This window comes from Nilaparvata lugens, chromosome 9 (assembly GCF_014356525.2).
Source record: "Nilaparvata lugens isolate BPH chromosome 9, ASM1435652v1, whole genome shotgun sequence".
Taxonomy (NCBI): Eukaryota; Metazoa; Arthropoda; class Insecta; order Hemiptera; family Delphacidae; genus Nilaparvata; species Nilaparvata lugens.
Window position 1 is genome coordinate 18,964,493 of NC_052512.1, and position 25,241 is coordinate 18,989,733.

Here is a 25,241-nt window from a genome sequence, read left to right on the forward strand (position 1 = left end):
CACACACACACACACACACACACACACACTCACACACTCTCACACACACACACACACACACACACACACACACACACACACACACACACACACACACACACATACTGGAAAAAGGTAACAAACGGGGAGGTGAGAAATGAACATACATTGCGGGGAGGCTGATTTACACACATTTACACACATGTTGGAGACTTAATTTTTGTTTTCGAAAGTATATTAATATGTGTTCAATACAGTTGTAACTTTTTTTTTCTGTTAACTTGAAAAAAAAATTACGCATTAAACCTACAAAAAGGGGAGAAATGTGTGTACACTTTCACTGAACAAACCGAGGAGAAATGTGTGTACACTTCCACTGCACAAAGCGGGGAGAAATGGTGTGTACACTTCAAACCCACATTCCGGGGAGGAATTGTGTGTTTAGTTTAACTTACAAAGCGGGGACAAAACCGGTTCTTAACACAAGTTCTGGCTGCAACACTTATTTCGATATTTACTATTCTATTTGATCATAGAATACAATATCGTATGGGTCTTCGAAAGCCAGTTACATGCACGTTGATTTTTGTACGATTGTTTTTTGCCATCCTTATGAATTCGAATAAGTGCAACTTGTCAAACATCATCTGTTTGATCTAATAGAATTTTATAAGGACAGTAAAAAATCGATGTGTAAGTAACTGGCTTTTACTAAACAGGCTTCACGAATTACAATACGATAATAGGATAGTTGATACAATACATGGTTTTAATTCAGATTCATTCATTGATAGAAATAAAAGGAGATTCCGGTGTCGATAGCATCGAAGTCGCCAGGCTAGTCTGGATCATTTATGAATTTCTCAGTATGCAGTATCCACTCAGCAGCTCTTATACAAACACAAACATTAGTTTCATTTTACTTGGAATAGTAAGACATTATTTCATTATGTCCATTATTACAATAGATCAATTCAGATCCAGTTAGCTGTTAGAGTAATATAATGTAATTACATTCTATACTCACTGTTCAGATCAGCACAATGTTTATAGCCTACTGTAAGCAGTGAGTATAGAATGTTACATTCTATACTCACTGACTGCATATTTATACTGTGTAATAGATTTTATTGATTGTTGCAAAGATTTTAAGTCAATGATTCAACAGGAAATCCATGGTAATATTCAACGATTTCAACCTAATGAATTAGATTGTTGTATGACAAAATTGGAATCCCGACAACGTAAATAATTCAGTGAAGTTAACTGTACAAGGTTACTTTTTCTCGTATTTTATTGAGTGATAATGGGAGATGATTTCTGATTCCATATTTGGATTCAACCTTTTGAAGTTTGAAACTTTCAAAGCTGCGATGACTGCGACTACGCCCCGTCTTGGAAAACCAAATTTCTGACTCCAGCTGTTTAAAGTCTTGGACTCAGCTAAATCCCGAGCTCGGAAACCGGCCCCTAATGTTTTAAAATGTTCATGTTTGAACTTTTCAAGAGTGTTTAAAAGCTTCTAAAAACCTTTACCTGTGAGGCAGAAGTATTATTATCTTAGTAGGTACATTTTTACTAAACATAACTCTATGATAATGTAAAAGCTATATTAAAAACTGCTGTAACTCCCTTGTTTTTGGGTATTTTCGAAAATGGGACTTACGCTTTAAAAAATTTGGGGTCGCTGAATCCAAATCCGAATACTTTGAGAAAAGTAATGAGTCATACTCTGAGCAAACGCGTCTGAAATTTGAGATCCCCTTGTGAAAGCCTTCGAGCTGCGAAATATGAAATGATCTGAAATATGATCTTCAGGAGACGGGATTCTGCCGTGTGAAACTAGCCTAAGAAAAACACGACGGCCTTGTTCACTCCCCCCACCATGACTTCTCAGTAGCTTGACCCTAACATTTACATGATCCTAGAAAGTAGTCTACACCTATGTTCACAGAATAATTCAGAATAATGTATCCTATTTGAAAGAGTGGATGCATGCAAAAAAAAAACAACTTTCAAAGATCCATGTTCATCAAGCCTTCTGTTAACTGCAAGAGATATTCTGTATCTTTGTGAGTATCTTTGGGAGGCTCCTTTTCCTTTTATATTATCTTTGAAATGCAACATTTTGAAAAACTTCGTATATATGTCGACGCGCAATTTGAAAAGGAACATACCTGTTAAATTTCATGGAAATATATTGCCGTATATCGCTGTGAATGCGCAACATATAAACATAAAGAGAAATGCACAGCCGTCGACATGAATCTTAGACCTCACTTCGCTCGGTCAATTATATACAGTGATGTCGGAGTAATGAGGGATTCCTTCTCTTTTCATATTATCCTTAAAATGCAAAATTTGAAAAAACCTTGTGTATTAATACATCGACGCGCAGTTGAAAAAGGAATATTTCTGCCAAATCTCATAGAATTCTATCAACGCGTTACATACATACATACAGACAGACAGACAAAAGAAAATCCGAGTTAAAACATAGACCTCACTACAATAACTAAATTATTATGATGTAAAACTTTTGTGGGCTATTATTAATTATGCTAGGCTATTTTTGAGACTTGAATGCCAAGCTGAAGATTTTATTACTTTAGATTACATCAAACACTCAATGGAATTATCGAATGTGCATCCATTCACTAAGAGATTGGAAGTGAGCGAAAAATCTAACAAAATAAAAAATAGCAAAGGATAACATAATATTAAACGAACATGACTAATTACAATAAAATATTGTGATGCGAAACTGTTGTAAATATTATTCACATAAAAATTAAAAATAATGTAGCCTATTTATAAGAATGGATGACTGCAAAAAATACATGAAAATATATATTATAGATAGTTACTGATTAATATCATGTTGACAAAGTATGAATATAAAGTGAAACATCATTCATTTTAATTTTGGAGTTTTTGTATTGAACATTTATATTGATACTTTTGCCGCCAGTACTCAAACTCCGGTTTTGCATGCAGCGCTTATGTATTATTTAGATTATCGAAGTTACTTTTTGTGTGTTTTTGTGTGTAATAGCAAGACAGGTTAGGGCAATTGTTTCATACTTTTCAGAATGGGGTTGAGTATAACCAATACCTACTATTACTATTACCTACTATGAAGTAATAGTAGGTATTGGCACGGTATTTAGATGAAAACGGTAGGAGTCATGAAATGTGTGCGCAGTGGCCAGCCAGCTAGATCACGTCATCGCCACCAACCGACATTTTTAGCACCTATTGGCAATTCATGAAACTTATTTGCTAAAACAGATGATTGTATATAAAATGACGTCAGCTACACCGGAAATTTAGCACAAACATGCGCGTGACACCTACCGTCTTCTTCTATATACCGTGGGTATTGGTATAACATGTAACAGCCAATGCCCAGGTTGTGACGTCACACTTATAACAAATCTTGTATTGCGTTCTCGGTGTTGAGGTTATGAACCAGAAAATGTGTGAATTAATGCGTTATGAACACCAGACTGAAAGAGTCCATACAAGATCTGGTTCAACCGTCAGAATCGCAGGAGACATAAACACTATCACACCCTTAATATTCATTTCAGATAGATTGTATTAATATTTCTGGAAATTGAAGTTGCAGTGTAGCAGCTGCTAAACACTGAGTACGGCGACCTCAATACTATTACCTGTCTTGTAATCGTAATTATATAAAACCAGACAGGTCGAGCAAAAACTCTGATTGATATAATTTGCAGGACTGCGCCTCTAATAAATTCTGAAATATAAGATATGGTTCTAAGACCTGAAAATATTTGGAAAATGTATCGAGGATAGAGTCTTGTCAGACTTTATGCTCTATTGTATGGAATTATATTACCACCAGCTGCGCCTGTCATGTAGTAGAAGGCTCGCCCTTGAGTTGAAGATTGAAGTTGGTCACAGATAAGAGCTGATTTATCTGCAGGTGAGGATAAAGAATAATGAATAATCTCGATCCAGCCCACACAATACATCCACTTATATATGTTCCAATATTCAAACTTGTATCAATTATTTCAATGATTGTCATTGATCGGCTCTGAACAGGATATAACGTGGCAGGCACAATGTATGAAAGGCTTAAGAAATAATCGAACTCAGAAGACGAATTACTGAATTTTAAATATAATATAGAATGTGCTATGACAGTGAAGATTTAATGCTAATGAAGAAGTAAGGTTTATAGTTTGACAATAGTTTAACATCGACAGAATTATTACTAGATTTGTGCTCTGATGGTGTGATACAATGCACCATTTCAACATATTTTATAATTGACAAAGCTTATAATTTTAATAATGAAATAATTCACAAATGAAAATCAAGGTTGCTCTCCTAGCGGCAGAGGACAGTTGATCAACTATGAAAGATTATAATTTATAATTTATATGTATTTATTCAATACATATTTTATATGAACGCTCAAAGTATACAACCACAAAATTTCCTTTCCTGTCACTAAGTATACTATATAATTTGGCGTATTACACGGTAGTCCAAATATTTTCTTGACAAATAACCTCAGAAATTTTTCTAGTTCTTCTCTCTCCGCATATCCCAATACCTGTGCTGCATATGTTACAACTGCTTTACTTATCGAATCAAAAATTCCTCATTTCATTGACAGAGGTGCTTCATCATTCAAAATGAGTCTTCGCCATACACTATTAATCCCAAATCTGGCAGCTGTTATCTTACATTTAAAATGTTAGGGCAAGTCTTGATGAAAAAACAACTCGCAGGTATCTGTACTCATTCACTGTTTCAATAACTTCATTTCCATAGTACCACTTCTCTCTTTCTCCCAATCGTCCTCCTCTTCTGAAAACTACAATCTTGGATTTAGCCATGTTCACTGTGAGATTCCACCTTATGCAATATCCCTTTAACTTATTTATCATTGACTGCAGATGTCGAGGATTCTCAGACAACAATACCACGTCATCAGAATATAACAGCGAATTTATCAGCCTCTGCCCAACATAATATACCTCCACCAATAACATCACTCAAATCATTCAAAAATAGTGTGAATAGCAACGGGGAGAATACGCATCCCTGTTTTAATCCATTTCTGGTTTCAAAGTATTCTGTTAAGTTACCCTCCACGCCATGCCATACAGGAGACTTCGTATTTCTATATAGACTCCTCAACATCGCAATAAATTAGTCGACACTCCCAATTCACTCAGTTTAAAAAATAAAGCCTCTCTGTCCACACTATCGTAGCCCAAAAAGAAACAGTACAACTTCTTTGTAGGTCTATTCAACGTTTTCATTACTATATTGAATAGAACAAAAATATTATCAGTAGCCGAATAACCTCTCCGAAAGCCACACTGATTCTCTTTAATAATCTTTTCTCTTTCCTCCCACAACTGCAACCTTCTCAGTAAAATAAATGAAAATACTTTAGCGACAGCATTTATAAAAGATATGGCTCTATAATTATTCACTTCATTAGTATCACATTTTTTATGCAATGGAAATATAATTGAACGTGGAAACCCTGTTGGTATCTGTCCACCTCTGACGATGGCATTGGAAAAAGTCAAAATAATCTCTTTGTAATTTTTTGACGCATTCTTGTAAAACTCAGCAGGAACTCTGTTATCACCTGGAGCCTTATTGTTGCGCATTGTCTTGAAGGCACTTTCCAATTCATTCATATCTATGTCTTTGTCGAAAGTTTGATCTTCAACATTCCTCGCCGCATAATATGTGACTACCCCGCAAACTGATCCAAACACTCGTCTGAAGTGTTCAACCCAATCCTCAGCACTCACAGTTCCCGAAATCTTGAACTCTCTACACTTGAATTTCTTTATCAGAGCCCACAAATCACTGGAATCCTTGACTCTTCTGAATTGTTCTTTTATATCGCTGTAATACGCTTGCCTTTTACTCTTACATAGCAGTTTGTATTCCTTTACTACCTTCATATAATTTTCTCTCACCTGCTCCGAATTTGATTTTCTAAACACATTCAATAGGCTGAACACTCGCTTTCTCATAACCGCACACTCTTTGTCGAACCACTTTTCTCTCCATCCTTCTCTCTTTCTATCAGGTTGGGGCACATAATTTACAGCTCTATATACAAGATTATTTAATACTTCATAAGTCTCCTCACTACTCTCGGGAAGACCATTTATTTCTCTACAAGCATTGGTGAGTTTAGATATATATTCATTCTTCCTCGCTTCCTTCCATTTCAACTTCGGTAAGAGTGGTAAAATTGTGCTCTCTCTTTCTAGAGTATCAACCGTGATTAGCGTAGCTTCAATTGGGAAATGATCAGATAAAAATTCTGGCACAATAGAAAATTTTCCAACTATTTGCGCTAATTCGACAGCCATGCAACATAGATCTATTACGGAAGCCCCTCTGACTATAAAAGTAAAGTCTCCCCACCTATCTCCACTTATCCTTTCTATTCATAATGATGAAATTAAAAACCTCACAGAACTCCAATATTTTCTTACCTTTCATATTAATCACCTCATCCTTTGACTCTTGCTTATTACTCAGTGCATTTCCCAATTCATTACATCTGTTAATTCCGACATGTCCTGTCCATTTCCTATTCTACCGTTAAAATCTCCAATTAAAATCATATTATTTCTATTATGCTCTTGCACTATCATAAACTCCCATAATGTATTGAATTCTCTCTCCCATTCCATGTCTCCTCCACCACTCAGGTAAATTGGAACTATATAATATTCATCCCGTTGTCCTGCATTCATGTGAATAACTTTCCTCTCAAGCGCATCGATTACCTTACAAAAACTCTCTATTCTTTTACTAATTTCTATTAACTTTCCTCCCTTTGCTCTACCTCAGTTTGATTCTCCAACTGCGAATTCCCAGTATAAATTGTAATCTGGAAAACAGTTTTCAAAATGCAATTGCTTTCCTCTTTCAACAAACGTCTCCAATAGTACAAAAACATCATAATTACAAATAAAATTATATACTTGAACAATCTTACCACTTAATCCAGCCACATTGTACGCTACTATACTCAACTGACCCTTCTCACACGGACTGACGGCGTTATCTCAGCGGTTGCGGTCTTCGTCCTCGCCGCCTCGCTCCTCCTCATCACACATGCTCCCGCTCACGGCCCGCATCACACTCTCATCGAACATGCTCCCGATCTTCTGCAGCCCATCCTCTCCCTCCGAGACCAGTCCATTCTCCTCATCCAGCGTGAAAACCCGACTATTCACGATTAAACGATCCACTTCAACCGATACTCTCCTCTCACTCCCGGAACTTGTCTCTTCAACTCGCCAAGCACCCGGAAAAGCTTTGATCGTCGTTTTCTTGTGTCGAAAGCAAAGTCTTTATGAATCACAAACTGTGTACCCTTCAGCTTCCTACTGTTTCTCGTGATGAAATGGATGTCCTGATCGTCCGGAAAATGCGCAATGATTGGCCCGTTATCTATTTTCTTGCCCAATGCATGTGCTCGATTAACCCAGGTACCTGCTCGTGCCCCCAAATGACTCACACAAAAGTCTTTGACAGTTCTCACGTAATCCACTGTTGCACATTCATATTTCAGCCCGCGAAAAATTATATTGTTCCTTCTCGATCTATTTTCAAAATTTTCCATCTTCCTGATTATGAGATTATTCTGAATTTTTTGAGCAACAATTTGATTTCTTAACTGTTAATTCTCGACAGAGAGTTTATTCACTTTTTCAATTAGACCATTTAAATCCACCTTTGTAGCTATTTTGAGTTTTTCATCCATAGCCTTACTAAACCGCTTTTCAAAACGGTCAAATAGTGATTCAATAAAGTCTGAGTTCACATTACCGGAAGCTTTAACACTTGGGTCTGGAGCACGCTTTTTCTGTTCCATCTCTTCGAGCTCAGGCGAACTTTTAGCACGAGGACTCTTCTTAGCACTATCGTCCGGTGAAAAGTATTGTTAGATACTGTTCTTATTCATTCAGCTTCGAATATTTCGATTCACTTGAGAACAATTTTACAAATAAAAAACAAATTGATAATTCAATTTATTACGAAAGAACTTTTAGCTCTAGGTCTCTTTTTAGCACTACCGTCTGGTGGATACTGTTTTTATTAATTTAAACTTTGAATATTTCGATTCACTTGAAAACAATTTCACAAATAAATAACAAATTGATAATTCAATTTATTACGAAAGAACGTTTTAGGTTAAACATGCACTAAATGAACCAATTAAGCACGACCCGTCCGGAAACTTGAGATAAGAGAGCAAAACAATTCTGCGACCGCTCCGTTCAACAGCACACTATCAACTCCTAATTTGAGAACATACGATTTGAAATCGAAAAGTTGTCAGTTGTAATTGGGGAATGATTTTAAGAAACCAATACTTTTATTTTCCATAACTGTACTCATAAAAAATAATATGATAATAGTCTATATTTTATATTCAAATGAAACGTTTAGTTTTTAAATAAAAAAATATTTGTGAGCCCCAAAATCCATTGGAGAGTTACCGAATTGCTTGATCAAGAGATTCAATTGATTGATCAATTGCGCCGTGAACATAGAGAATTTGATCTTCATCAAGTTCAAATGTTTGGAGACAAAAGTCGTGTTGCCAATACATACATAGAAATGATTCTCATTAATCATTCGTGAACAGTACAGGGGAAATAATTAATTTCACAATTAAAAATAATAATTTCACACATACAAAGCCTATGGAATACTGTGTACGTAGTACAGTATCCTTTCCTGCTCAAATCAAACCTGTACTGTAGGCTACAGAAGAGTCACGACATGTCAATTGGAAAATTTTCTCATTTTCAAATGTCTGCTCATGATATGATATCTTCTCATTTACATTTGACGATTTCTCAAATACAATTCACTACTCTCAATTACATGTGTGATGACTTCCTAAATACAATTGACTATTCTCATTTAGGCTACATCTGACATTCTCTCAATTACAAGTGACTATTCTCAAATACAATTGATACTTTCTCAAATTAACTTTTTACTTTCTCCAATAAAATTGGAAAAGGTGTTGTGACTACTATTTTTTTTTTTTTTTGAGCAGGGTATGATTACTAAATCTTTTCTCCGGAACAACGTCTTTTCACAAAAAGTGAGCATGCCGTACACAAGTAAAATATTCAATCCAAGGTTTACAAGAGAGTTTTTGCAAGGATTGACAGACACAGAAGAAAATGTCAATATGGAGAGAAACTAAGAGACAAATTTCATTTTATCATAGGCTATCCTGATCTTGAGATACAATGTCAGGTTAGCAAAGTTTGAGGCATCCGCTTCTCTAAAACAGTAAGTGAATTCTCAGTGAAGCCTGTTCAAGAATATAAACTTACTGACGTGCTATTCTTGAATCTTAACAAGCCTCCCATTCGCATGATTCTAGCAATAACCCAAATTCAATGCGGAAAATTCTCGGGAAATTGTGTTACCAAGTCACCATTGATTGTGATGAACCTAATTTGGCGTTGAATTGTAGAGGATTTTATTCTCTTGGAAACAGTTCTGGATTTTTTCACTATGAAAGGTTTTTGAGTTATATGGAGAAAAAAACAGGTATTTTTAACACTGTAAGGTTAGCAGAGGGTATTTTTTTTGTGAAGAATCATTTTCAGACCATTTGTACCAAATAACTAAAAAATCAGTACCACAATACATTCTGGCAGCATGTTTCCTAGCTCCCTTCTCATGTCTCAAGTGAATGAACAGAAAAATAAACTATGAATTCGCTAAGCTGTGACTCAATGAGTCTGAACGAAAAAGGAGATAAGTTGCTGATTCATAAATTCACGGCAAGCCCCATGGCAAACCAGTTACTACGAACAGTGAAGGAGACAATGGAGATATGCAGGGATATGCAAGTACCCCGCATTGTATGCTCAATCCGTAAATGAGTTTTGTGTAAGTGTGTATTAGCGATCGTAGCACAACGTGGTGGCAATTTTGGAAACTGGAGTGTATCCCAATTAGGTGGAGTACTAACAAAATGGGGAGATTTTTTTTTATTACGTTTTTACATGGTTTTAAGCATGTAGAAGTGATTTTTACTAAAATTGAGCAGTGACACTACGGGGTCTCCCCTTAGTGTACACACCTCCCCTTAATGTGCTGTGTATACTTGATTGTCTCCCCGTATTATACCTTGTTCCAACACACACACACACACCACACACACACACACACACACACACACATACACACACACACACACACACACACACACACACACACACCACACACACAACACACACACACACAACACACACACACACACACACACACACACACACACACACACACACACACACACACACACACACTCACACCAATACCCAAAAACCACTTTTTTTGGACTCTGGGAGCCTTGAACCTTGAAACGTATAGAAATTTAGAAATTGGGGCACCTTATTTTTTTCGGAAAGTTATACTTTCCTAATTACACACACACACACACACACACACACACACACACACACACACACACACACACACACACACACACACCAAAACCCAAAAACCACTTTTTTGGACTCTGGGAGCCTTGAACCTTGGAACGTATAGAAATTTAGAAATTGGGGCACCTTATTTTTTTCGGAAAGTTATACTTTCCTTACCTATGGTAATAGGGCAAGGAAAGAAAATAAGTTGCCCTGATTACATACATTCTAACGAGGAACTGGTTCGATTCCGGGGCTGGCAAATCCATTTTGAATAGTAGTGCCCATCGAATTCCCATCTAGCTGTTTACTACCAAGTTATCAATAGCATTAGCAGATGTTTCCGGCGTGATTTACAGCATAATTAGAGATTTGGGATTTTCGTTTGATTATGATTATTATTATTATTTTTATTGTCACAATACATAACTGAAGTAACATTTGGGGCCGGTTTCCAAGATCGGGATTTTGCAAAGTTCTAGACTTCAAACTGCTGGATCTATTTTTTTCATATGAATAGAATGACAATAGTGAGGTGCACGTTGTAATGGCTGTATTTGTTTAACATTGGTGTTACAATATTTGTCTATTTTTCCACAATTCAATCTCAATTATCAAAACGTATTATCTGGAATTATATTTTCTTGACGAATAGAGTATGATTGGATGGATATAAACAAGAATGGAAAGTTTATATTACATCAGATATAAAGTATCAGCTTCACTCCAATCTTCTCCAGCTATAGAATCGGGAACGCTGTTGTCACATCTTTCTCTGCCGTTATCAAGTAGACCCTCACTATAATACAGATGGAAATAAATTGGAAATTGAAGTTATTGAAATTTTAATTAATGAATAATTATTATTTTTATTCAATGCTCATTGTATTTCCATCTATAGTGAGGTCCACGTTATAATGGCAATGTTTGATTAGCAATATAGTATTCCTATCCATGTCTATCATTAAACAAATTGGATAGAGCTATCTCTTTGCTCTATTGCGAGATCGTCCTTTAACAATGTATTGATTAACAAAATATTTCATCTTAATTATAGACATTCATTATGAAATTATTGAGAAATATAATTTCTTGCTTAATAAAATATAATTGATCATTTTAAACGAGAATGAACAGTTAATATCACATCAATAAACCTGTATTAGCTACCGTCTATAGAAGGCATTGACAAGACAGAGGATCGGCAACGTTGCTCTCCCATCTTTCTCCACTGCCATTATAACGGGAGCCTCACTATAACTGTTTACCCTGATGTCAATACTTGCTCGGTGTTATTTACAACATTTAATTTGGATTTTCGTTTAATAATGATTACTCACTTCAATAGAGAAAACGTTTTCTACTCACTCGGTCCAGTTGACAATGCCGAGTTGACAATGATTGTCATCAAGAGTAAGTCAAGAGGCAGCTGTCGTCCTAGATGGGACATGACGATCTCCAGACGAGTATCTGAAATATCATCACGAATAAATTGTAAATCAATTTAGAATTGAATAGAATTAAATTCGTATGGCTGAATTTGATATTTTGTGAATTTTGTGAACGATCTGGCAACGTAGAGACGGTAGAAATAAAACGCTACCTTCTATTTCGATTAATAGACAAGGATAGCAACACCAACATCAAATACTTCCATTATAATGTGGACCTTATCATATTCATGTATCACCACTCTGTTTGCACTGATTCTTTGAACGTTACAAAAAGTGCTGTTTTTACTTTCCTTGCCCTTGCTTTTTAGGAAAGTATTGCTTTCCGAAAAAAATTAAGATACCTCAATTTTTAAATTTCTATACGTTTCAAGGTCCCCTGAGTCCAAAAAAGTGGTTTTTGGGTATTGGTCTGTATGAATGTATGTGTGTGTGTGTGTGTGTGTGTGTGTGTGTGTGTGTGTGTGTGTGTGTGTGTGTGTGTGTGTGTGTGTGTGTGTGTGTGTGTATGTGCGTCTGTGTACACGATATCTCATCTCCTAATTAACGGAATGACTTGAAATTCGGAACGTGAGACCCTTAAGCTGCGTACACATACTCGTGCTTCCAACCCGCACCGAGCACGCTCCTCCCTCGTACCGCCCTCGTACCGCCTTCGTACCACCATCGAACCACAGTCGGACCGCCCACGCACCCATCATGAACGTTACGGAAGATGTTAGATCTTCTCGCGTTCCCCGGTCGAACCACTGTTGCTCGCCGGTCGATCATCAATCGCTCTGCTGGAGTGACGTTCGGTTGCGGAGCAGAGCGACAGTCTGTACGCACCTTTACAATATAAGGAACCGACACGAACAATTTCGATCAAATGCGATTCAAGATGGTGGCTGAAATAGCGAAAATGTCAAAAACAAGGTTTTTCGAGCTTTTCTCGGAAACGGCTCCAACGATTTTGATTAAAGTTATACCTGAAATAGTCATCGATAAGCTCTATCAACTGCCACAAGTCCCTTATGTGTAAAAAATTTAAGGAGCTCCACCCCATCTATGCAAAGTTTTATTTTAGATTCTTAATTATCATGCTTCAGATACAATTTTAACAAAACATTTCGAGTGGAATAGATTGAGCATGAGAATCTCTACAACTAATGTTCAGTAACATTTTCAATTCGAGAAAATGTGATTATCCAATTGCAAACTGTTGATTATATTAAATGATTCCTATGAAGAGATAGCATACCTCGTGTGTCTCCATCGTTATTGCCCTATCACCAGCTGGCTCAAATCTTTGAATAGTAGACTTTAGATGCGCGTGTACACTAGCGTCAGGTGATCAATTTTCATAACAGCAAGGAAAGTTGTGTGAGTGCGCCACACCAGATATTTTTTGTTGTATCAGAGATTATGCTGTGTACGAAACAAAGCTGCGCGCGTGAGAAATACTTGAAATACATCCACCGCTTTTCAATTACAATTGAATCCACTTGTTTTCAAAGGTACGTGTTTTTTCCGTGTTTGGCAATGTTGCTGGGCTGATGGAGTCACAGCGTTGATTGCATAGTGAGGTCCACGTTTTAATGGCAGTGGAGAAAGAAAGGAGATCAACGTTGCCAATCCTTGTTTTGTCAATGCCTTCTATAGACAGTAGCTGATACAGGTTTATTCTAGTAGTATTAACTGTTCATTCTCGTTTAAAATAATCAATTATATTTTATTAAGCAAGAAATTATATTTTTCAGTAATTCCATAATGAGTTTTTTATAATCAAGATTGGATATTTTTTCCATTATCAATTCTACATTGTTGAAAACGTTCTGGCAACAGAGCAAAGCGAGAAAGAGATAGCGCTATACGGTTTGTTGAATGATATGATTTGATATGTGAAAAATTTTCCTCCTGGAGACTCTTGACAGAGTATAGGAATTCGTCAAGGACTATTTGTCCAAAAAATAAAATAATACAAATAAATATATCTCTTTTCTGTCCAGGGCTACTTGTAATATAAATATAATGAAAATAGAAATCTCAGTACCCTATTTTGGCATAAATGTCCGAAACATGTTGTGATGAAATATTTCAAAAAGGGTACTGAGATTTTTATTTTCATTATATTCAAATAAATATATACATCACATTCTACATTGTACATTATAATTCAACCCTACCAAAAGCCTCATTCTCCATCCATAAACTCTTGGATACTGTAGTATACTTCGTTTGCTACATATTTTTTCAATAGCTTTTTGAAAATATCCTTATTCTCATTCTCTCTAAACATGACGCCAGTTTACTCATAAATTTTATACCCATATAAGAAGGTTTTTTATCATATTGAGCTGTCCTGTGGTATTGTGTTGAGAATAATTACTCTAATATCTTGGGTCATAATTATGAATTTCACAGTTTCTAATAAACTCTTCATCTCTTATATACGTAATCACTTCGAAAATGTACAGTGCAGGCACAGTTAGAAGACAAGGATACCATTGCCAATCAAACACTGTCATTATATCGTGGACCTCACTATAAAGTGAGAGAGGGTTAGAAAGAGAGAGGTATAGATTCAGATTCAGATTCAGATTCCTTTATTCATGTGTTTAACAAAACATAATTCAACTTACGTTCTAGCGTTAAAAATAAATACCAGTAGTGGTAAAATGACATAGTGAATCATATTAAAGTAATGAGATCTACAATAATATTGAGCAAGAAAAGTGATGAAAAATGCAAAAGTTAAGGTACTACTGTAATGTTTTCACATGAAACGGTGAAGTTTGGACCTTAAGAAGTCCATTCTCAGAGAGGGTATCAAGGATACCCTTCCCTTCAGCACTTAACCGTAAAAATAAGTTAAAAATTCAAACGAAATATTATGTCTAAGCGAAAAAAAAATTAAGACTAAAAATATCAATGAGTAAAAACCAAATCATAGAAACGATAAATCATTCAGAGTTGAATCAATCAATTAACAGAGAAAAGTAAATAATAATAAGGATAAAAATAAAGAAAAAGTTAATTCCCAACAATTAGAAAATCGATATGATATAATAATTTATTGGAATAAAGAGGGAGTGAAAGGTATTATTAGAAAAGAGATTTGTTGATTTAAATCCAAAAATAATGTTAATAACAAAGGGAAATTATTCTACAAAAGAGATTAGTTTATGTAAATAACAAGATAATATGATTATGAATGTTCATGAAGAAATAATAATAATTCTAATTAGGGAATTATGAAGGGGAAATTATAATACAAAAGAGAGGGTAAGGGATATAGAATGAGGCTGCTAAGATCCACTCGAGGAAGAGTTTGAATAAGAAACAGTCTCATGCTAAATTTATGCACTAAGCTTATGCTAAACTTATGCACATTTTTTTATGCTAAGTTTACATGAATGAAATAAAAAGAGAAAACTCATCATTTTTACTTGGGAGTGGAGGAAAATAATTATTATAAAGGATAAGGATAGGGATTAAGGAAGGTTTAATTGAATGTCATGCTGCTTTAGGGTTGGACAGTTTCAGCCATTTTTTCTAAAACATAATGTCTCAATATACGGGTGAAGCCCGCTCGACTTTCTATGGACCTAATTTGATTTGAGAGTGCATTCCATGCACGACAACCGCTAACAAGGAAGGATTTTGTATAAATAGTTGTTCGATGATTTGGAATTCGTAGAGTATTTTCACCTGTTCTAGTGTGGGAAGCATCAATTCTCCTACCTTCAGATACAAAATTTAAAATCGTTTTTAAAAAGATTGGTTCACCATATTTTAAAATGTCCCTAACAAGCTTGATTATACGAAGCATTCTCTGATCAGGTAACTTTAAAGTTGAACTATCAATATGGGCTTGAGTGATTCGTTCATGGCGTTGGAGAGAGTAAACTAACCTGAGGCAATAGTTTTGACATCGCTGAAGTTTATCGTTTAAGGTTACTTGCATATCATTGAGCTCATAATTACAATACATAAGATGTGGGAATATGAGCGATTTGACTAGTAACAATCTAATTTTTCTAGGAAGAATATCTTGCATCTTCTTCAATGAATGCATGGCAGAGAATATAAATTTACAAGTCTTATTAATTTGATCAGACCAGTCAAGATTTTTGTTCATAATAATTCCAAGGTTTTTAACTGAATCACAGTAAGATACTTCGACACCATCAACATTAATTTTGTTGAGTGAGTCTTGAGGGACGCCATGGTTAACATTTAACCAATTAGACCTATTATTTCTAACAGAGACACATTGTTTTCTACCTGAGAGATAGGATTTGAACCATGCAAGGGTTTGATAACTAAACCCAAGAATAGCTAGTTTGTTCAACAGAATTCCATGATCCACAGTGTCGAATGCTTTTAAGAAGTCAAACAGACAGAGGACAGTACACTTTCTTTGATCCATAGCTAACCTAGCTAATATCATCGGTGACACGCAAGAGAGCGGTTTCAGTGGTGAAAGATTTTCAGGATACACATTGAAAATTATGTAGTTTCCTATTTGCTTCGAGAAACTCTACAACTTGTGAATGAACAATTCTTTCAAGTATTTTGGACAGAGCGGGTAAAATACTAATTGGTCTGAAATCTTCAACTTTATTGGGAGAGGTGACTTTGTTTAGTGGATGTACCAGAGCAAGCTTCCAATTTTCAGGAAATTCGTTGTTTTCAAGGGACTTGTTAAAATAAATGTTATGGTTGGCAACACTGCAAACAACATTTTTTTAATGAATTTAATTGGTATGTTATCCACCCCCATTGCATTGCTGTGACTACGTTGTATTGCTTTAAAAACGTCCAGTTCAGATATTAGATGGAAGTTGAATTTGTTTCCAAGTGGTACATATTTAGATTGGTTACCTGATGCTTGAGATTATTGATATGATTATTGATGACTGTCTCGTCACGTTGTGTCGAATAAGAAACGAAATGTTTTTTAATATCGTCCAAAGGTAAGTCAATTTCAGTTTGAGATTTCTGTTTACCAAGGCCAAATTCTTTTATAGTGATCTAGAGTCTTGTCTATTGTCTGTCATGAATGAGTTCAAGTACTAGTCTTCGAATTCCGTGGCTGTTGTTTTACTTTATTTCTCAAACTGCGATACTCAATTAAACTGTTCAAGTCAAATGTCTTTTTAAATTTTCTGTGAGCTTTGTCTCTTTGTCCCATCATTTTGAGTATTTCAGGAGTCATCCATGGTACACGTCGTTTTCTGTTTATCCTCCTTGTCACATAGGGTGCATGTTTATCATACAGATTGAGTGTCCAATTTTCAAAAGTTTCAACCATTGCATTAACAGTGGGTAAGGCTTCAATCTGATGTCAGAGGGTTTGAACTACGTCAGTCAAAAAAGCGTCTTCGTCAATGTGTTTGAAGTCTCTGTAAGTAATAAATTTCTGAGCGGGTTTAGGTGTCTCATGAGAGAGTACACAGTAAATCAAGTCATGTCCTGAAATGGCTGGCACAGAGATTTGACCAGTTTCAACAACCTCATTTGGATCACTAACTATTAGTAAGTTAATGAATGTGTCAGAGTCATTGGTATGATGAGTTGGATCGAGTGGTAAGATAGTCATATTAAGGCATTGGAATATTGTGGTCAGTTGAAAGTAGTCAAAGTTACGATGTGTCATATTTAGGTCAGTGTTCATATCTCCCATAACTAGTATTCGATTATAATGAGGCATGAAAGAAAGTAAGGCATTTTCGAAGTCACTGAAGTGGCCAATTTTTGGTGGGTGATAGCAGATACCAACAAGTAGTTTATTAGAGCTAGATAATTCAAATAACATGAATTCAGGTATGGCAGAATACTCCTGCTCTGATGAGATTAATATTTTTGTTTTTATATAATCTTTCACAAAGACTGCAACCCCTCCACAAGCCTTATTAAGCCTATCATTTCGGAAAAGATTATATCCGGGCAATGCAACTTGGCTAGAATGAATACTGGGCTTGAGAAATGATTCTGAAATACCTATTACATTGAAGTCTTGATATCGGAAAATTGCTCTCAGTTCATCGATGCGGCAGCTGAGGGATTGAACATTAAGATGAGCGGCTTTGAAAAGTTTCTTAAGAGGGTGAAGTTTGTTAGATAATATTATGCCTGTGTCCTGAATATTGTTACCATTATTATTATTCAAGTTGAAATGAGGAGGGAGCGAGCGAGCTGGGTTGTCACTGGAAGGCATCATTCGAGACACAGAAAGACATAGATTCAACTAAGTAGCAGAGCATGACAGACGAATTAAAGGGTAAGGTAGCACTTAAACTAGAAAGGCTTAAAACTAAGAAAATCTCAAATACAAGAATAGTCATGAATGCATCAGATAGCTCGGCGTCCGTTGGAAAAATAGAAATTCAAGTCCAAATTGATCTACAGTGCACTATTATAAAACTTATCAGAGTCCAGCAGATAATCCAATGTGGTGGGCAGTTTGCAGTGGTAGATGCTGATGGAAGCGAGCAGGTGGGGGAGCGAGAGAGAGCCAGGGCGGCGGCAAGAGAGAGCGCGTGCGAGAAGTCACAGGAACCAGGTCTGAAAACAGGAAGAAAACTCCAGCAGAAACACAGCAGAAAAAGTACAGAAAGTATATGAAAGTCATTAAGAGGATAGACAATTAAAAGAGAGTGTACAGAGAGATGGAAAATAAGAACGAGAAATATGAATCAGTAGATTGATTTCAAATTGCAGTTGACGGTTGTTAGAGAGAAGAATGTGAAGAGAGGACTAGGCTGTGTGAGAATACACATAGATTATGTAAGATTATTGTCTGAGAATGTAGATGAAGAGAGAGATATTAGAAGAAAGTAGTAAATATCCGGTGCAAAAATGAGGTAGATAATAAGAAAATGAAATTGGAGGGATGAGAAAAACCGAAGAAGAGAGAGAGTGAGTAAGAGAGAGCGGAGGGATTGATACAGATAGCATAGAGTACAGTGTTAATGATCTGGTATAGAAATGAAGTTAGCATGTCTATATTATTAAAAATATACAGTATAACTAGTTTTGAGCATGAATTGAGCTAATTTGGAGGGAGGTCAGAATGAGAAGAGGTAGGAATAGAAGAAATAATAGAAGTTACAGACAGGTAATACTGCATATAAGAAAACAGAATAACGAATATATAAATAGAATAAGCGAATAGAAGGTTGGAATGTGACTATGGTGAAAATCACAATAGAAGTACCAATCATTTTTAAGTTTACTGTCATTATGACGATGACTGTTATTTCTGTTATTGTCAATTCCACGAAAAGTCAACTTGAAACCTGCTGTAAGTTTACTATACACACTAGTAATATACATGTGGAAACTGGATTCAGGCTTTGATGATAAACAGAAATGAATTGATAGATTATGGATTGACAATGAACTGAGATGAGGAAGAAGCGGTATAAACTCAGCAATTCGAAATAAGTTATAAATGTATTATTAAAGTGAACTTAGGTTTCGGAGCAATTTTCATAATTTCATCAGCAGTGGAAAAGGTTCTATTTTTGTACTATGCTATCGTTATATAAAAAGTGACACATTGGATCAGCTGGAAAAATCATTCGGTTATGTCTAATGGAATACTAGTTTCCTGATTGAGTATTGGATGATTCAATCAGTAAAAACGTTTCAGTATACTAGATGAATAATTGCTATAACTAAATTGATATAGCTTTATTCCAGTTATATTTTTTCCCATGAAAACAGTATTATATATGTTGTCACGTGGTAATTTAAAACCACCAAATATTTTAAAATGAACCAATGAAATGTAATAGAACTATAAAATGGGAAAGAAGGTTGGACCTACTCAAAGGATAAATCAACTTAAATCAAGTATCATTAGCGATTAGGAGTAATAGTGTTATCAAAAACGATAGGAGAACATGTATAATTGTGATTTAATAATTATGAGAACCCATTGGTAAGATCAAAAAAATTATAAAGCGGCATACTTATTATTGGCGGATTATAAAAAATAAAATGCATGAACATTGAGGTTAGAATTATTTGTTTACATTTTGAAAAGAATTAGTCGATCTTGGATAAATCGATAATTATTAGAATCAATACTGAACGAATCAGCTGATTATTCGATCAACCCATATAACAGGTTGAATTATATAAAATTTACTCATAAAGGATATATTATGTATACTAAAGGAAGTCGATGCGTAGAAATACGAACATCCATTATTTCTGTATAAATATATATTATAATCTAAAAAAGCATGATAAATCAAGAGTATACAAAACTCATATGAAAACTAAATGTATTAACATCGCATGTTAGGATTTATTTATGAAATCAATTCAAGATAAACACTCCATACATTTGTATAAAAACTCTTTTTTAGTTAATTTTTTTCTATTATAAAGCCGAGGAAGCCCTGATTCCCAAGGCAACCAATTGCATTGAGTTTATTAAATTGAAGGCCAATCAGAGAGTAGCTTACAGAATTATTCGTGGAAGAGACAAATTTTTCTGAAAACCTCCTTCTTCTGGCTTAAGATCCCGACCTGAGAGAATGCACATGGAGTTTAGGGTTCTTTCTTCCTCTTTTTAAAATTTTAAAACTATTAAGCCAAACCCTTTTTTAATGTAAAGTATTTGTATTAAATGTCAATTATCTGTGAACTCAGTGCTGTCAAAGAGTTCGTAATTTGTAACGATTCCCATAAAAATATCTTTAATTCGAAAGAAACTTATAAAAATCTGGATCACGCGTTAGCCCAGCAGTGACGAAAAGGAGCCTACCTAATTAATTATTGGAAATAATTAATTCAATCCACGAGACCATCAAGAACTTCAATTCAGTGAGTGATAAGTCAAACGAGCTCGTTTTTTCTACGTTCAGTGGGGTAATTAATAAAAAAGCGCTATTCAAATTAACTTGAATTGAATAAAAAGTCACCACGTGTTGTATAGTATCACATAGTTCATAAGAACATTTTATAAATTCATTTAATATATGTAGGAAGCTTACTTCCATGCACAGCCCGAATTCATATAAATCCCTGAGATCTCATGTTTGAATATTAATTTATTAATTATAATTTTGTTAATTGAACAAAGTATATCATATCAAACTTATAGACCGAACAGGTTTTTGTTTGCAGAATTTTGTATTGATTGGAAGTATAAGTATCAGTATTAAATATAATATATTTATGAATTTGAAACTCACTATTGTGAATATTAGCAAAGCCTGTGATAATTATTCAGATTTTAGAAATAGATTATTTAAGTGAATTATAGATATATCGAATATTTTATGCACATCTTTTTTATGGGAATATATTTTGTGTTTTATGTCAGCATACAAACTCATAGAATTTTTTATTATATCCTAACTCATCTCGTGATATACAGTTTGAGCTGTTTTAATACCAACAAATATTTAGCAGCACTCAAAATTATTGAATCAAGTGATATTAATCTTATTCAGAGCACTCAATATTTATCATCCTTTGATGATATTCATCTCATCTACCAGAACAAGCATATTAAGAAATTATATTAATAAGGTTCCAGTTATATCATATAAGGATCCAGAGAGCTTCAAGAACTGGCGTTGTAAGTTCTAAGGAATTTTGGAAGGGTATATTGGTGAATACTTGTATTCACGACGAGCGTTTTAAGAATCAACTAGAAACAACTATAGTTGGTCCTTATCATTCTCTAGTGGTGCATGGTTACTGATAATCAGTCATCAAATATTCTTTTAATTTCCTCACCGGTATTCTTCAAGAACTTCACAGAAGCAGCGGTAAGAATTATCAATCACCGGTCACTGAACCTTATGGTGATTATTTGTATTCATAGAATTCATGTCTCTACCACTGAGCTAGAGCTGAGGTTTGAACCCAGTAATTTTGCGAGCCGGACGGCCTTAATTTTTTGTGAATTTATTCGCAAAAGAGGGAATTTAGAGACTGCTCTTATAAATATCAGAAACATCGTTTTATCTGTGAAGGATTTACAATTCACAACTTCACATAATGGCACCCAACCAGTGGAGCGTGATGAAAAGCTTACCTACTCAATCTCACTATCAATGATTCATAAAATTATTGATAAAACTGAAAGCTGCAAGAAGTATAATCTGAAGTTGATTCAACAAGATATATCTGATGATCCATTGTAAGTTTCTGGCTAAAATAATTGAATTGCTCTACAAATTGAAATTTTTCAAGCTGCATAAATACAGACAAACTGTATCACACGAGTTTGATAACATAATTCTCATAATAGAGGAAAAATTGGATGGAAATTTCCATAAAAGTTATAGTAAAAATTTGATTTTGATTTTTGAATCTAGATATTGTATGCTGACCAGGGGTATAGATTATTTGAAATATAATCCCATAGCTATTAGTAAGGAAGATAAAACCCTAACTAAAATTTCAAGAACTATATTAGTGTAATCTATCTATGTCAGAAGTCATACTTGTCACTCGAAGGTCTTTTTGTAATATATGTACATGACACTTGAAACTTTTAACACCACACAATTTTATCCAGAATAGGCACTATCACTAAATCCATTTTAATATTCCTGAGATTGGGCAATACACTTAGCTATTTACTCGAAGTATTCCATAATAACGTCACCATGAACCAGTCGCCAGCTAACTCGCAAATTTCCTTCTTCAGCGACCACCCCCAAAACTATGCAGCTACGACACCAGCCAATCAACAACCACAGGACAATGCCGCGGAGACCCCACGGGAGAGAGAAGGAGGCAGTGTATGCTCCATCAATTTCGACCTGCAAAACCTGGCCCATTTGTCTTCCACTAGGATTGATAACGTCGTCGATGTGATAAATCAGGATGAGAGTCCAACTGGCAGAGATGAGGGAGCGAGGGCGTCCAACCCGGTGCCGGCGTCTCCGCAGATCGCTCCAAGCGTCGCCGAAGGAACGGAGAATGCTGCTACCCAATCGCCATCCGATATCGCCAGTCAACCGCCATCCGCAATCACCAACCTAGAGAAACACAACACCACATTAGACTCTTCAGTCGGTTATATTACCAATCTTATAGCAAATGATTCTACAAACGAACTCAAACTCATACTCAGTCAAATCTTAGCAAGCCAAAATAAAAACACTAAAGCCATCCAGGATAAAGCGGAGGAAAATACCAAAGCTGTACAAGAGGAGATCAAAACGGTCAGACAGGATGTCAAAGCCGTACAAGGAAGTGTAGAAAAAATGGAAGAAAAATTTTCTAACTTCAAAGAGGAAGTGAGAAATATAATTGATACCAAAATAGATACACAATCTGCAGACATCAAAAAGTTGGAAACTCGTATAGATGACGTTACCTGTCAAATAAATGAGCGGTTGGATGACGTACCAAAGGAAGTTGAAAAACAGGTGAGCATGTTGGGTAAGGAGCTAGGCACCACTATCATGGGAACTGTCATGGAAAGGGTGTTAGAAAATAAGGGCGAGATAGAGTCGAAAGTGGAAGAAAATAACAAGAAAATAATAGAGATAGTTAAAGAGCAGAGTAACGTGCAAACAAGTATAGCAAACCTAAGAGAGGAAGGGACACAATCAAGAGAGAGATACAGCATGTTAGAGAATGCCATAGGCGGACAACAGTTGAAGCTCACCGGATTGTACGATGAAGTGAATAAAAACAAGAAAATTATGAACGATAAATGGATCGCAAGTGAAGAACGAGTCTCCAGAATAGAGACACGTATGGAAAACATCCCAGTCAATCGGATGCATTATACACCGACGGAAGCAGTAAACGGCACTCAACTCTTCCAAAGTCTTGGAAAATTCGATAACTCCCACCGTCACATGCAACCCAGACCATTTATAGATAAAAAAAAGCTACTCAGGAATTGATACCCACCTCTTGGTTAGTATGGCGCTTCCAACTGTCCAGTCTATTACTCGGCGAACCACTGATGTTTTTCCAGAGCCGGATGCGAGATATCAATAGCCTGGAGGACTTCATCTCTCAGTTCCTGCAGCAGTATTGGAGTAAACGTAAACAGATGGACGCACTATCAGAGATCATATCGTGCACATATGATAATAGAGGCAGACAGTCATATACTGAATTTGTAGCAAAGATGATGTGCAAGAATTCGCAACTAGATGAATCTTTGGCAGATACATCATTAGCAAATATATTAACAAAAAAGCTTCCTTACAATGTTCGCATGACACTAGCAGTATCTTCAATTTCCAGTTGCAAAGAATTAATGGAACATTTACACTGTATCCAATCTGTTACTTCTGAATCCAGTCAGGTAAACGACCGTACAGGAGATTCCAATCATCCTCCTCATCATAATAGCAATAACTTCAGGAAAAATTATAATGGTGAGAATCAAATGTCAAATGTCGGAGCAAACACTCGATATCAAAAATACCATGAAAATACTAGCAGAGGTCAATCGTTTGAAAATAATCTTAGAAATAGATCTCAATATTACAATAGTAAACAACTGGATAAAGGAGCATATTATGATGGCCGAGACCGTTTAAATGGAAGTAATAGTAAGCGAGATGGAGGTTACAAGAATCAAGGTGAAACACATCAAAATCATAACCAAACAAATACATCTTATACAGTAGCACATACAACAAAGACAACCCAAAAACAACATGCAAATAACCCACCACCAAATCAAGATATAAATGCTTCTAAAACTACATGACTATATGACACCCCAGAAGTAAAAGATAATCATTCATCTGCCAAACTAGAGGAACCTACTAAACCTCTCCACATAGATGGTACTTTCCGGGACGATCAGCGTGAAACACTCTTAGAAAATCCTGATAGTACCGACGTAATGCCAGAGAGTCAATTACAAACTTATATCGGATGCAAATTGTATGGGACTAAACTACAAGCCCTGATTGACAGTGGCTCACAATGCTGTTTATTGCAAGAGGATATGTTTTTAAACATCAAAGAAAAACATGCAATAGCTACACTACCCCTTACCAATGTATACATTTCCGGTATTAATCCTGGCAGAAGGATAAGAGTAACCACTCAATGTCTCTTAGAAGTGGAAATAGAAGGAATTATATTTGAATATACTTTCCTAGTGTTACCAGTAAAAGGTCCATCAATGATAATAGGCGCTGATTTCCTACAGTATTTTCAAACCTGTTTGAATTTCCGTACACTAAAATTCCATGCAAACCCTGAAATCACCACCACCGAAATTATCACACCTCTCAGTTTAAAAAGACATCCTGGAGAAAACTGGATAGTACAATTTGCATATCACATGGAAGGTGTTCCTAGGACCTGGGGTATTCATGAGATG

At 35.5% G+C, this 25,241-nt stretch overlaps 1 protein-coding gene across 2 annotated transcripts in view; it reads right to left on the minus strand.

Annotated features, from left to right (window-relative positions):
* LOC111060911 (lachesin-like) overlaps positions 1–25,241 on the minus strand; it is a 328,507-nt gene that overhangs the window by 181,530 nt on the left and 121,736 nt on the right. For both annotated transcript variants that reach the window (XM_039435593.1, XM_039435592.1), the window contains one exon: positions 11,838–11,939. In XM_039435593.1, the coding sequence (XP_039291527.1) occupies positions 11,838–11,919 (82 nt within the window). In that variant the 5' untranslated portion in view covers positions 11,920–11,939. The remainder of the gene's footprint in view (positions 1–11,837; positions 11,940–25,241) is intronic.